Source organism: Mytilus edulis, chromosome 6 (genome assembly GCF_963676685.1).
Source record: "Mytilus edulis chromosome 6, xbMytEdul2.2, whole genome shotgun sequence".
In the NCBI taxonomy this organism is placed as follows: domain Eukaryota; kingdom Metazoa; phylum Mollusca; class Bivalvia; order Mytilida; family Mytilidae; genus Mytilus; species Mytilus edulis.
In genome coordinates, this window is record NC_092349.1 from 34,775,901 (window position 1) to 34,791,407 (window position 15,507).

General features: G+C 33.5%; 2 protein-coding genes across 2 annotated transcripts; both read right to left on the minus strand.

Annotated features, from left to right (window-relative positions):
• Positions 1-1,220: 1,220 nt before the first annotated feature.
• On the minus strand, positions 1,221-5,031 carry LOC139527564 (uncharacterized). Its single transcript, XM_071323072.1, has 3 exons — positions 4,627-5,031; positions 2,261-2,335; positions 1,221-1,868 (listed from the first exon to the last, which is right to left on the minus strand). Exons 1-3 carry the CDS (start codon positions 4,943-4,945, stop codon positions 1,375-1,377), a joined length of 888 nt encoding a protein of 295 aa, XP_071179173.1. The 5' UTR covers positions 4,946-5,031; the 3' UTR covers positions 1,221-1,374.
• Positions 5,032-9,550: 4,519 nt separating this feature from the next.
• LOC139527566 (uncharacterized) lies at positions 9,551-11,890 on the minus strand. The gene has a single exon (XM_071323073.1). The coding sequence runs from the start codon at positions 11,837-11,839 to the stop codon at positions 9,815-9,817; it is 2,025 nt and encodes a 674-aa protein (XP_071179174.1). The 5' UTR covers positions 11,840-11,890; the 3' UTR covers positions 9,551-9,814.
• Positions 11,891-15,507: the final 3,617 nt, after the last annotated feature.

Below are 15,507 nucleotides of genomic sequence, written 5' to 3' on the forward strand. Positions count from 1 at the left end.
ACATGGCACAAACTTGAAAAAATTCGATTGACCAAGAAAATGATGAAAATGGGGGACGTATTCAAACAACGTATTACTAGTTGATAATTTATGTATGATTCAAATATGGAAATAAGGAGATGTGGTATGATTGACAATGAGACATCTATCTACCAATTAAAAATGATGTAAGAGTTGCATGGGAGGCCGCGTGGTCAAAACTGGGGTTTTGAGATTGAACCCCCGCATTTGGCAGGTGCATTCGAATCCAATGTTGATTGACTAGGATTGTTGATCGGTTGTTCTCTTCAGATCACTCCGGCTTCCACCACCAATAAAAACTGACCGCCACAAAATAGCCAAATAGTGCCTAAAGTAGCGTTTAAAATCAACAAATGACGATGATGTAGGCAATTATAAGTCAACGTACACCTTAACAATGAGAGAAAAGAACGTAATGTTTGTCAGCCATAAAATGTTACAATATGACAAAATGTAAACAATTCAAACGCGAAAAGTAACGGCCTGGTTTATAACAAAACAAGTTATGAAAATAAAAATATGACAGACAACAACAATCAACGACAACACTGAAATACAGGCTGTAGACTTGGAACAGGCACAAAAATAATGAGACGGGATTAAACATGCTTGTGAGATCTCAACCATCATCCAAACCTAGGACAGTGGTGTAATAAATAGCACTGCATAAGAACAAGTTGTGAAAACAGTTGTAAATGCTTAACTCATTAGATTTGTATTAAGGAAAAATAATGGTTGTTGAGAAAATAACCTAATGAGAAATAAAAAAAATGTTACCAATTCCTGTTTCGGGTTGAGAGACAAACAAATATGAACAGCATACTATCATATTACATATTAGACACAATAAATGTACAGCCAATTTTTTCATGCAGATGCCTTGATAAATTGATAGGAAGCCAAAATGGGAAGATTGTAGTATATAAGCTTTAATAAATGTTCATTATAGATGAAGGATTCGGTATTTGATGATGGTACAGAAAAATAAAAGCAGCAAGTTGTGTCTGTATAAATGATCAATCATTTAATTTATATTTGGGGAGCAGCAAGGAATAAGATTCAGATCAGATCCTAAATATAATTTCCACGAAATCTGCAGCACTTTCTATTGCGTTGACCCTGTTAGTTAGTAGTGCGAGTACCGTTAAGCTCCGATTCAACAGGTTATATTGCGTTAACAGTTATTTTTCAGCAAACTCTCTGGGCATTGGTTTTTTTTATTATTGTTTTCATTACTTACATTCTACATGTATTAACATCAAATGGTTTCTCCTGAAGTTCACGTTTTGCAAATTAAAAGAGTTTTTACATTAAACTTATTTTTCAACTGTTGTGTGTGCTTTATTTGAAAATCTAATGAGAACAGACAACACACGTAACCTCTCTTCCGTTTACATACGGTGGACATGGTGTCGCTCCGTTGCAATTTACCCTAACGGGATACAACAGCTTTTTATCAGTCCAGTTTGGTGATTTATCTAGTGCCTCTGGGTTTTTATCTAGACATATATATTCAGACGCTGCTACATGAGAAGGGTGACCAGCATATAGATATCCATCGTATTCCTTTGCCCAGTTGCCATAACAATCTTTTCTTGCAGGGATCATAATCGTCGAAGTTTTCTTTTTCTTCATGCAGACTGAACAAGGAACTCTGTGGTGGTCATACTTATTGAAGTCAAACGGAGAATTAGGAACATTGATGTCCCAAACGTCATACAATGCCCCTCCAATAAAAGGAAGGCTGTTAACCTTTGTATCGTAAATCCCCCACTGTGGATCGTTGATTAGACAAAGATGGTCGACAGCTGCTCCGGAATTAGTGTAAGCTGAACCTCCAACAAACCCTAAATAAAATTGATGCAATTATGAAGATTTATTTCATATTATCTAAATATTTCAAATGTAAAATGCCAAATCTATTTGATGCTCGAAGAAAGATTATCAAACACAAGTGGTGGTCTATTGCAATGGGCCTTTTGCACGTGTGGTCTTTATTTGCCTCAATAGCTTGAATAAGTAGACAGGTATTGATACTTATATTCAACTTATCAATTTAACACTGTTAGTCCTTATTACTTTTTAAGTGATCATTATTAGCAACATTTGTTATATTTTAAACTTAATTTAAGATATTTGCATCACAAGTACAAAGTCCATTTCAATTTGTGAAAAAAAATAATAATTTGAGATTTACTACTTCTAATTTAATCGTTACTTGATTGGATGACTTTTTAACCTGAATATACAGTTTCAGTGTCATCTGCAGTGCAGTTGGTCCTTCCCCACTGAATATATGTTGTACCAATTTTTTCTACAATATATAAAGCCAAGCAAAATTATCGTTCAGGAAATAATATGTTTGATTTTAGTAGAAATTCTTTTTACTAAATTATTTATGATATTGATTTTGAATCTCTTCCATTTTTCACAACTTTAACAATATTATAGTGTTCACCAGATGTGCATTTTTTAATGAATTGTTCATATAGTGGCTTTCGAATAAACCCCTCATAGATACCAGGATTGAAATTTTGTAAATACGCCAGATGCGCGTTTCGTCTAATAAAGACTCATCAGTGACGCTCTAATAAGAAAAAGTTTAAAAGGCCAAATAAAGAACAAAGTTAAAAGCATTGAGGACCAAAAATTCCTAAACGTTCTGCCAAATACAGCTAAGGTAATCTATTCCTGAAGTAGAAAACCCCACTCAAAGTAAAGCCGAAAAGATACAGGAATAAATAGAAACGATGATTGACAGCTATCCTCGCACTTAAAATTTAACGTAAATTGCAAAAACAAAAAGATCTCAACATTACTAAAATACTGTTCTGCTTATCAGAAAAATAACCCTTATCCTTAGTTTTTCAATCCATGGTTGATCCCGCGTTTTGTCGTGATTTCAAACGCCATTTTTATAGCTAATATGGCCCTTAATAAAAAAAATTCTATAATTGCCTAGTATACTGAATATTAGTAAGAAGTAATATGGTTGTCGCTATGTCAGTAGTATAGACATAAGTAATAAACAAATATGATTTAATTAATGCATCCATAGGTAGATCAGAAACACATAGAGGTATTATTTGACCAGATCAATTTTAAGTCATTGTTTTGTCAGATATCTGATAAACTGAACATTTTGGTAAATCTTGCCTGCCAGATATGTTTCCGAGAAAGACAGTGAAGTCGTATATACTTCTAGTTATCATAACTGGGCTACTATAGATAGGAGGTATGTTTTGAATACCTTTGAAATACAGTTAAATAAGGTTCATCTGTCATAGTCGTACATTGTACAAAGACGAGAAATAGAAACTGTTATTTTTTTTAACAGGGATGCGTTCGTTAAAATATTCGTTCATTATATATATATATATAATTAGTTCGGGTACATTACCATATTTGGGTATCGTAATAATGTTCCAGCCAATATTTTTTTTACCTAATACTATTATTACCTGCGGCGTTGACCAATGCCTTCAATGAGTTGCATCGCATGATGGACTACTAAAGTTTACAATTTATGACATGCAACGCCATTTTGCCCAGACTGTCGGTATAATATTTCGTTTTTTAACCTACTCTTTTTGATAACATTTACAGACCATCATGATATGAAGTACTAATTCTATGCTCAAATTGTCGAATAATTGTTTCTGTCCAAAGAAAAGGAATGTAATACTCGATCCACAGCCACATATACTATGGATATATTAACAGACAGTAGTCCACGAGACAGCAACCCATTGACACTAAAACCCAAAGATTGATTGGTTGTTCTGATAAAAATAAAAACACGTTAAAAGATTGCCAATGAGACATGAGACAGCTCTCCACCAGAGACCAAATGACATAGAAGTTTACAACTACAAGTCACCGTACGGCCTGCAACAATGAGCAAAACTCATACCGCATAGTCAGATATAAAAGACCGCGAAATGACAAATGTTAAATAATTCAAACGAGAATTTGCATTTTAGATTTCGAAAATGGGAGACTCTTGAACTTTACAGTAAAATGGTAATAGTGGGAAAGCAAGTGTCAAATGATTGTAAAATGCACTAGCAAAACTTTACTTTTGGCACAGAAAAGATTATATGATATTTAACCTATATTTTGTAAAATCTGTCAAAGATTGATAAAAGTTAACAAAAGGGTCATTATCCAACAGGTAAATATAACTCCTGTGTCTGTCTTTAACCCCATGGTGCTTGTGCTTATAGTCCTCCGGAAGTTTGGTGACACAATTGTGGGTTTGGTGGTATAAGCACTAAATTTGGCATGGTAGTAGTTCTTGGTGTTTCAAATAATATTCTCTATGGACCCACCTTGAAATTTCAAAATGGCGGAATTGTCCAAGATGGCCGCCATAAAATATCAAAATCAACATATATGTCAACTATGTTATAAGTATTCATTATTGTCATATCGTAACCCTGATTTCTAACTTCTTGACATGAGATGTTTGTGATTATGAATTATTGTGTCTTTCGATCCTTAAATAAACAGTGACAATTATTTTTTATTGTGTGTTTCTTAAATACAAATCATGTTAAACATTATATTTCTTGTATATAAACTATTGTATTATAAATTACTAACCTTGAATTTGAATATTAGCATGAGTCAAATTCTTTTGCAAACTTTCTTCTAATTTTACAGTAGCCTCGTCCACTTTCTTGTTGACAATGCTTGCAGCCAATTCTTCCATCGCCAGTTTAACACCATTTGCTATCTCCTGTTGTATATAAGCTTTCAGCTCTATGTTAATTGCACTAACATCTAGTTGGGCTACCAATGGCGCATTTAAGTTGTTTAGTAACGGCATTGGAATCACTGGCTTTTTGTTCTGCAATAACCCGTCATTCCCATGACAGTGGGTCGCACAAGAAAGTAATAAAATTAAAAATAATCCATACATTTTTTTTTTATGAATTGAACCTATCCACACCGTTCAGTTCAATCGTTACTGACCAAAAGACAAACATCAAAGTATCGGATACAAGTACATGATATTTTATCCGGTAAATATAATTATACACGAAAGGTTTATTTATCACGTAAATCTAAATAATTTACGCATCTTAAATTGAGATGAGGTCAACAGATCTGCTATATTTGAAATAATTGTCTGTCATTTTGTGAAGAGCTTGAAGACTGGTTATTATTTTTCGTTCGGGGATAGTGTTCTAGTCGTGGCCATTATAGGTTTTGACAAATACAGCTAAGGTAATCTATTCCTGAAGTAGAAATCACTAAGTAAAGTTTTGTAAACAATTAATTTATAATTGAATTTTTAATCAGTATGACTTGAAATAAGGGTATAAAGGAAGAAGTGGCGAAACTTAATGCTGATATGGAAGAGCTTGAACAAGACGGTAGCATAACATCACTAAGGTTTCACAACGTACCCTTGGCTCAAGAAGACCTAAAACTGGGCATGTTAACATCAGTTGTAAAATTAAAGATAGAAAGGTTCAACTCATTTGTATGTTTCGAAAAGGAAAATTAAAAACTCCCATCTCCACAAGAGACAGATAGTCAGACAGTAAATCATCAAAAGGCACAACCAATAAGATTCACTCTTTTTGGACAATGGATGGAAGAGTATTTACATAGAAGAAATCCGACTCTGACTTAGTTCTTATTAAGTCCTTTCAAGATGTTGAAAATCAGTTCTTATCAAGTCCTTTCAAGATGTTGAAAATCAGTTCTTATCAAGCCCTTTCAAGATGTTGAAAAAAGTAAAATCACAAAAATACTCAGAGGAAAATCTAATCGGAAAGTCCATAATCACATGGCAAAATCAAATAACAAAACACATCAAAAACGAATGGACAAGAACGGTCATATTCCTGATTTGGTACAGGCATTTTCAAATGTAGAAAATTGTGAATTAAACCTCTCACTTTGATGACAGTCTCATCATATTCCGTTATATTAACAATGATGGGTGAACTAAACAGACATAATAAATATAATAGTCAAAAAATGGGTACAGCAGTCATCATCGTGTAACAGTTTTAAAAGGAACAATTTAACAGAATACATCAACATCTATCTACAAACACATTCATTGATTGGCGTGTCTGACGTCAGAAAATTTTATACGTCACATATATTTGTCGTTCAATGTTTTATACGTCACATATATTTGTCGTTCAATGTATATATAAACAATTTTAAAATTTCAGATGGCCAATGCTAACATACAGTGTTGAGAAATCAAAAGTTTGTAAGAATAAATTTCATAAATAGACCGATATTTGAAATAGTCTAAAAGTTATATAGAATTTGTAAGAATCCACAAATAGTTCATTCCACTACGCGATTGAATAATTTTGACGTTTGTCGTTCAACGTATTTTCTAATAAATCATAATAGAAATATATCATAATGACATACACTATATTACTGATGGGATATTTTAAAGTACAGAGTCACGTTATAAGAACCAAAGAAACACAAAAAGTCGCATATACAAAACACACTAGCAAAAAACTGAAAGATAATACAAACACATTGACGGGATGTTTAAGTACCGAGCCACGTTAAATGGATACCACTTAAAACAATCCAACAGTAAAGTAATATTAGTAATTGAACAAAGACAAATAAAAGAATAATATAACACGCTAGGATGATAACAATATCAGTACGCAGAATCTAAACATCATGACCATCATGTATTATTTGTGAAGTTGATACGGAATATTTATCAACAAGGTCTTTGTACCTTTCGATGAACTTTTTTTAGAAAAAGGACGAGACGTTCTTTGACATACCCCTGGTTCGTCAACTTTCTACTCAGACACTGGTGACGTTTTACAAAGTCTGAGTAGGAGCTGCAAGTTAAGAAATATATATCCCATTAGCAGGTAAAGTTGGTATATTGCTACTAAGGTGGGGGGAATTATTATTTCAAAATTAAAATCGTCTTGTTTGTCATAGATTCTGGTACTGAGATGACTGTGTAAGTCAAATTCGAGATATAAGTCTATAATGAGGCGGAGGAAGCCGTGTCTGTTGTTTCTTTAATTTCTAGTTCTGGGGGATATATTAATCGAACTCAAGCAGAAAAGTTCGGATTGTTTATGGAAGGAACATCATCAATATATCTGAAAGAGAAGTTAAATAATCTGGCTTCTTTGATCCTCTTGTTATTGACTAGTGTCTGAAGGAACTGCGATTCATATGAAAATGAGAAGAGGTCGGCAAGTAGAGGCGCACAGTTTGTTCCAATAGGAATGCCGACAATTTGTTGGAAAAGTCTACCTCCAAACTCAACAAATATGTTGTCGATAAGAAACTCCAGCATACTGACCACTTGTTCTTCTGTGTAGCATGTTTTACCTTTTCTTATTCAGTCCTTTCAAGATGTTAAAAATCTTAAGATTGAGTAATTTGTTGAAATCTGAAAACTAGACTGATTATTTCCACTTCTTGTTTTGAAGGAGTTCTGGAATAATATGTTATAAACATGATAGTAATACTTAGTTATACGCATATTCACTAGAAGACAAAAATTATCTGTGTTCAGTATTATTTTATCTTTATAAACAATAATGTAGCCTTCTACTAAATAAATGAACATATTCTTCGATTATCAAAAGTACTTGCAACGTGTAACTGAGTCTGTTTATTTATCAAAATTGTGTAAGCATGTAACGTTTGTGAACTTAAAAAGGTTCACTCGATTAACATTATGTTCAGTTGAAAAAAGCAAATCCAAATTATATTTTAAACCAAATTTGTGTGGCCCCGCAACGAAGTTGTCGGTGCCATATAGTTTTACCCTTGTCCGAAATTCCGACATTCGATCCGTCATTCAACAAACAGTTATACGGAGTTTTTGTCTAAACGCCTTCAGATATTGGGATGATTTTTGGTATGTCAGTTAACCATTATGAGTTACAGATCAAGTTTAAGTTTTGTTCTGCTCCACTAATTTTTGCCGAAATTACGGGCTTTAGACTTTGAGAAATTGTTGAAAATCACAGTTATACGGACTTTTTTTCTAAACGCCTTCAGATATTAGGCTGTTTTTTGGTATGTAAGTTAACCATGATGAGTTACAGATCAAGTTTAAGTTTTGTTCTGCTCCACTAATTTTTGCCGAAATTACGGGCTTTAGACTTTGAGAAATTGTTGAAAATCACAGTTATACGGACTTTTTTTCTAAACGCCTTCAGATATTTGGTTGATTTTTGGTATGTGAGTTAACCATGATGAGTTACAGATATAGTTTAAGTTTTGCAAAAAAAAAAGGACTCTGGACTTTAAGAATTTGTTGAAAATCACAGTTGTACTAACTTTTATTCTAAACGCCTTCAGGTATTTGGCTGATTTTTTATATGAGAGTTAATCATGATGAGTTTCAGGTCAAGTTTAAGTTTCGTTCCGCTCTACTAACTTTTGACGAAATTACGGGCTTTGGACTTTGATAAATTATTGAAAATCACAGATATATGGATTTTTTTTTCTCTACGCCTCTAGATTTTGAGCTGATTTTTAATATGTGAGAATACCATCATATTTGTGTCCACATGTATTTATATTGAAATTGCAGATTTTCAACTTTTTGGGACGGGGCCATTCGTGTCGCTTTGACACATCTAGTTTTCATTCTCTTTCACTTGAAAGAATTAAGATATTACACCCGTAGGTGTTTTCCTTTTATTATTTCTTTTTTCTTCACGCTATGTAACATGGTACGATTTTTTTTTTTAATATTCACTACATTTGAAAAAAAAATCAACTGTATCAAACATTCATTTGCTTGCCCTATTTATTTACGTTAATTGAACACCGACTCTTAAAATTGCAGCCTGTAAAATAATCTCTACAAGCTAAATTTGGTTTAACATATAGTTTGCTTTTTTCAACTGATTGAGTTGGTTGACCGTTATGGAATAACCGTTTCACAAATGATATCGGATATCGTCGCTGGGCTTCTAAAATGTTGTATACGGGTTTTGGCAAATTTTACAGGACAAGCAAAAATATTTCTATTTTTTTTATTTTTGATATTTTAACAGGAAAAATCAGAATTAACCTTCTCTGAATGGTATGGATCTTAGAAAAATATTACTTGGACCTCTGCCTTTATTGTCAGAGCCAGAAGTTGACTTACGACATTTTAATCCTTTCAGTGTGTGTCAATTTGCACATATACGATATTTTTTTAGTTTCAATAAATTACATCAAATCTTTAGAGAAGTCTTGTTCAATCAAACTGTTTGGTTTGAATAAAGAAAAAATCTTTCCTAAACATTTCCAGCCGATTCCATTGAGGGTGTAGGCAAAGGTAATATCTTTGGATAGCTTGACTGCTATCATGTACCAATATGAGAAACACAATAAAACTCACAATTTACTAAATACCAAGAACGACTCTGATGATTATTTTACCAGCGATTTGTTGATGGATAAAAAAACTATTTCTAGTCAAGTTTGATTTGAATTTTCCTTATGGTTTCAGAAGAGATTTTTACAGAAAAGTACAAGACGACTAACGCTGACGACGGTTGCAATACGACTCAGACAAGTAATGGCAATAGCTCACCTTGACCTGGTGATACAAAAATTCACATGAATAAAAATCATAAATTTTATGAATAGACATCCCAGCCGTTTATAAACAAATTGTAAAGGACACAAAACAAAAATAAAACAAATGAAAATACAAAAAGAAAACGTTTTAAGCTATCAAGGAGAGTCACATCTTTTGTAGCTTCCTTGTTTTGAACCAACACAGTCTCATTTATCTTTCAGAATCACTCAAAATAAGTCAGTTATGTGGTAAACTGTCATAAAAGGGATGGAAGTCTCTTGGAATAACAGCTTTTAGTTCTTGTAGGTGTTGATATTTAGCTTTCTTGATAGGCACTTGCGATAAATATAGTCTTTCAATAGTATCATCTACACTGGGTAGACCAACTTTCGATCTTCTTGGGAAATCCTGATATTGGTCAGAAAAATCTAACTTGTACTGAATTGACCCATCTTCTGTGTACTTTAGAACTCTTATATTCGTAACAACAGGATCTCCAACCCTATTTCCTGGGCGGATGGATGAGTAGTACTTCAATTCACTATACTTTCCAAAGAATTCGTGTGATAAATATTTTACATCATAGGGTTGGTGTGGCCTTGCATCTTTAATCAGATCTATATAGTTCTGCGGACAGTAGATTGGTTTGTTTCTAAGTTTTCTTTCTATAGTACTGTGGATGCTATCGCACTCCATCTGTGTGTGTCCTTTTTCTAAATATTTTTGAATGATTGTGATCTTTTTTTCAAAGGCTTGGCGAAGAAGTGTATTTGATACCGTTAAATTTCGGTTTTGGTATGTACAACCATCACTGTAGATGACAAGTTCTTTCACACCCTCAAGCTTATCTATAAAATCACTAAGGCAGGATGCAAAAGAATTTGCTGTGAGTTCTCCTTCACTTTCAGTCCAGAAATAGCATGTTACGTGTGTTGAATCCATTTCATGAACTGTAAAGTTGTGGCACCCTAATTTAGTCTTATAATACAAGGCACTAGCCTTGAGTAATGGGCATAAAAGTACCGCCTGTAGATCTAGAGTCACTACTTTTATGTCATTAGATGTCTGTGCCCTAATTTTATCAGAAGCTTTTTCTGCTCTTGCCTTTTCCTTTCGATCTACATGATTTCTATATTCTTCCTCAGAAACATTGCTCATCTCAAAAGCACAACATATATCACATTGGTCCTTTTTTGGTTGAAATAATGACAAATATTCGTCCTCAAAAATCCTTCGAAAAACTTTGATACTTATTATGTTTTTTCCTCTATTGGAACAAAAGTTGTTATATTCGCGGTATAGTTCACTAAAGTTGGTGAAAGTTGGTTCTAAGTAAATCTTTGACGTACTTGCTCTGCAATAATGAGAAGGCATTTTAGGCAACAATTCCAAGAATTCTTTGGCACTTGCATTTCCATCTGGATTTCGATGATTAGATAATCTTTGGTTAGGCTTTTCAGGAATACCATTTCCACTTTTCATCAACCAGTCGTAGAGTGTCCGTTCTCCTATGGCTAAGGTAGACAAAAACATTTTCTTGCACACCAACACTCGATGTCCATTTTTCTTCAAAAAGTATTTGAATGAATATTTCCGTCTACTATTTTCAGCTTTCTTCTGTTTCGCTTCAGTCTTGTCAACCATACTAATGACAAAAACCTTCTTTTGGTCCCAGTTCATGTTATTCCAAAAACTATGAAATATAGCTAGCCTCTCATTTTCATTGAACAATAAACATTTTTTACATCGCTTTGAGCAATTTCTTTCACCAACTGTTCGTTTTTCTTTTTCTACTGAATATGAATACTTTCCATCAGGACCTTTCTTTAATCCGTAATACATTTCACCGTCCATTCGGAGCCTCTTGTTTCTGTTTTTCTCCCACTGATCCTTCTCTGCTCTACCTCGTTTGGCTCGCTTTTGCTTAGCTGCAATATTGTGTGTACCATTTTCTCTATTTACTCTTAGTTCTTGTGTGTATCTTTTATAATTTCTTTTAACTATTTCATTTTCGTCCTGCTGGGCATTGTCATTATTTTCATGTTCTTCATCTTGTTTTTGAGGTGCCCAATCAGGGTCTCTTGTAGAGTCATCCAAATCATTGTCTGATTCAGAACATTCTAAATTATCTCTTTCTTTAATAGTTGAACCTTGAATTCGGAAATGGTGAAGACGTAATTGTTGCCTTTGTTCTTTCAACACATTGTCAATGTTTGAATAATTGTTATTTTGATCCATTTTATTAACACTTGTCGCATACATACATGTTCCAACCACAAAATCTAAAGAAACACTCACAAACAGCTTTTGGCAGATTTTTTACACACTTCAAATGAAAGCGTTTGTCACATTTATCGCAACGAACCCACTCCTCCTGATTTGAATCAAATAAAATTACTGTTTCATTATACAGCACTTGACAATCTAGTTTATATGCATTGCATGGAGCTATCTTGCAAAATTCACAAAACCATTTGGCACGGTAATCTTCAGAATCTGACCCGGAAGATACATCTCGTTCCATCTGAAAAATAATTTAAATGAGTGTGAATAAAATTGAAGTTTAATCATGTTACAAAAATAACCAACAAAACTTCATAAATTATGATTTTCCTCGATAATTAAATACTTCAGACGTTGTTGTTGAGTTAAATGTTCTATTTCCAGGCATCTATATAAATGCTACCACAATAGAGATAAGAACTAAACAGTTGTACAAGATTATTGCCTATATTACAAAAAGTCGTATGTAATTGAAGGAATACAAACAAATCTTATTTATCACAATGATTTCGTTTGATTTATGTTAATAAATCAGCAGGGGGCGAAATTAATGTTTTTATATACTGAAAGCAGTGTTATTATAATTCAATCTGATAAAACACCCTTTGATTTGATAAATTGATTTGATGATTATCTGAGACCAGAAAATAAATGCATTTTGACATGTTATTAAGTGAATCTAGACACTAACTAGCTATTCAGATATTATATTTATTTACCTTAAATATTGTATTATACTTCCTACCTTGTATCAGTTTATAAAATTCCAAAATCCAGGCGTCCATCACTCAACTAAATTTTTGAATAAAATATACAACATTTTGGAATCACAATATTGAACCAATCAATGTTGGCAGTTTTGTCACATGTCGTTTTAGAATGAATTCGATTGGTTAAGAGATGGGACATTTTGGAAGAACATGTAACAAGACCCGCCAAATCTTTCTATAAGTAAAACACAAAACCGCAAAATTTGCGATATACGACATTTTAGAAGCCCAGCGACGATATGTTCCTTACGTCGTAACTACAATCCCCTTCCCTTTCATAAATGTGACCCACCGAATTAAGACTATTTACCGGATTAATAATCTCATAAGCAACACGACGGGCGCCACATGTGGATCAGGATCTGCTTACCATTACGGAGCCCCTGAGATCATCCCTTGTTTTTGGTAGGGTTCGTGTTGTTTATTCTTAAGTTTTCTATGTTGTGTCATGTGTACTATTGTTTGTCTGCTTGGTTTTTTTTTTCTTCATGTGCAGCCATGACGTTGTCAGTTTATTCTCGATTTATGAGTTTGACTGTCCCCCTGGTATCTTTGGTCCCTCTTTTATTGCTTATTTATGAAATGTAAATGTTTAGCGTTCAACTTGGTATGCTTTTCTATATATCTTGATCTATTTTTGTTGAAACCAAATAAATGATAGTAGTTATCAATGGTACCACTCAGGATTATAATTTGATACGCCAGACGCGCGTTTTGTCTACATAAGACTCATCAGTGACGTTCAGATCAAAATAGTTATTAAGCCAAACAAGTAGAAAGTTGAAGAGTATTGAGGACCAAAAATTCCAAAACGTTTACATTTGTGATTCTATTAGTGAGAATGCTAAGTTTTGTTGTAGAAGTTAATACTGGTCCTTAAGGTTCTATTTTCTCAATTTTTCACATTAACATTAGAAGTATGCGTAATAAAGAAGACTATGTTGAAAAGTTTAGTAACGATAACGATGTGATTTGTTTAACCGAAACGCATCTACCGAAAATATCAAAATGGAAGATATTATTTAGGGTTATAAAAAAAAGTAAAATCACAAAAATACTGAACTTAGAGGAAAATCAATTCGAAAAGTCCATAATCACATGGCAAAATCATATAATAATACGCATAAAAAAAGAATGGACAAGAACTGTCATATTCCTGACTTGGTACAGGCATTTTCAAATGAAGAAAATGGTGGATTAAACCTGGTTTTATAGCGATATAGTAGAGATCATTGAATGAAAGACCACAATAGCTCAATATACTATTGGATACATATGTCACTTGATGGTCGCTGTATATAAATAAACTGTATAATATCTCTTCTATTATGTGATATCTCGAAAACACTTGATAGGGTATGGCATACTTGCCCCTTTGGTATAGCTAAAATTATATAGTATTGATGGAAAACTTTACAAACAATTTGAAATTGAAAACAACGCTGATTTTATGCCCCCTTTATTATGGCCATTATGTTTTCTGGTCTGTATGTCCGTTCGTTCGTTCGTCCGTCTGTCCTGCTTCAGGTTAAAAAAAAATTGGTCGAGGTAGTTTTCGAAGAAGTTGAAGTCCAATCAACTTGAAACTAAGTAACATGTTTCCTATGATATGATCTTTCTAAGTTCAACGCCAAATTAGAGATTCTATCCTATTTTCAGGGTCCATCGAACATAGAAAATGATAGTGCGGATTGGGCATCCGTGTACTTGGGACACATTCTTGTTTTCAAGTTCATATTGGGAATACATATGCAGACGTTCACAAGGCTCTGTATTAGGTCCCCTACTTTTCCCTATTCATGTTAATGACATAGCTGATTATTTGATACGTCTATCTCAACTGTTTGATAATGAAACTCACTTCCTTACACAAAAGAGAACGGCCTAAATAGCGAATAAGAACAAATCTCAGTATGGTCTAAAGATTGGCTTATTATTTCTAATGGAAATCACTTACTCGTATTTACTAAACATTTATAAGACCCATGCATCATGGAACATGCAGTGAGAAATGCCATGGTTGTACATTTACACTACAAGATTCCGACAATCAAGAACATGTTGAGTTTGAGGCAGAAAAATTAGTTAGTGGGTTGCCTGTGTTTGCTAGTCCGGGCTGGGGGAGGCTATATTTTTTAACAGGCTGACGATTGAAACATTTGTGATAGTGGACAGGAGAAAGTCCAGAAAGCTCAATATGTTCTATTCTTTACATAATGGGACTGCCCCTGATTATCTCTGAAACATACAATTATAATTTGCGAAACAGTATCAATTATGTGGTACCAAGGTACATCTACTACTATTGAATTGAAAACCCTAAACCCCGACATACGTACATAAAAAATATAAATATTAAATATTTCGTTTGAATTGTTTTACATTTGTCATCCAGGGGCCTTTTATATCTGACAATGCAGTATGGGCTTTGCTCATTGTTGAAGGCCGTACGGTGACCTATAGTTGTTCATTTCTGTGTCTGTCGTTTGGTCTTTTGTGATGCCAATCATACCACATTTTTTTATGTGGACAGCAATAAAAACAATCAATGAATTATAGACTCTTGGCCTGATTCTCAAAGACGTATCCAAAAAGAGGGACGAAAGATACCAGAAACTCAAAAATCGAAAATAAAACTGACAATGCCATGCCTTAAAAAAAAGACAAACAGCAGACATACAAAAGTACACATGACACAACATATAAAACCAAAGAATAAGCAACACGAATCAAAGGGGGCAATGTAATATAATAGAGTTTCCGCAAAGCTAAGGAATAAGTGTATGCAACGAACATGTTTAATACTTATAGCCATCGCTAATAAGTAATACAGTTTACTGTGGAGAGGTAAAGATGATAAAAAGTAAAATCACAAAA

Coding starts and splice junctions, on each gene's coding strand:
- LOC139527564 (XM_071323072.1), bottom strand. CDS start 4,945: ATGTATGGATTATTTTTAATTTTATTACTTTCTTGTGCGACCCACTGT. Junction 2,336..4,626: donor TGCTAATATTCAAATTCAAG/GTTAGTAATTTA, acceptor TATATATTGTAG/AAAAAATTGGTACAACATAT. Junction 1,869..2,260: donor CACTGAAACTGTATATTCAG/GTTAAAAAGTCA, acceptor AATTTTATTTAG/GGTTTGTTGGAGGTTCAGCT.
- LOC139527566 (XM_071323073.1), bottom strand. CDS start 11,839: ATGTATGCGACAAGTGTTAATAAAATGGATCAAAATAACAATTATTCA.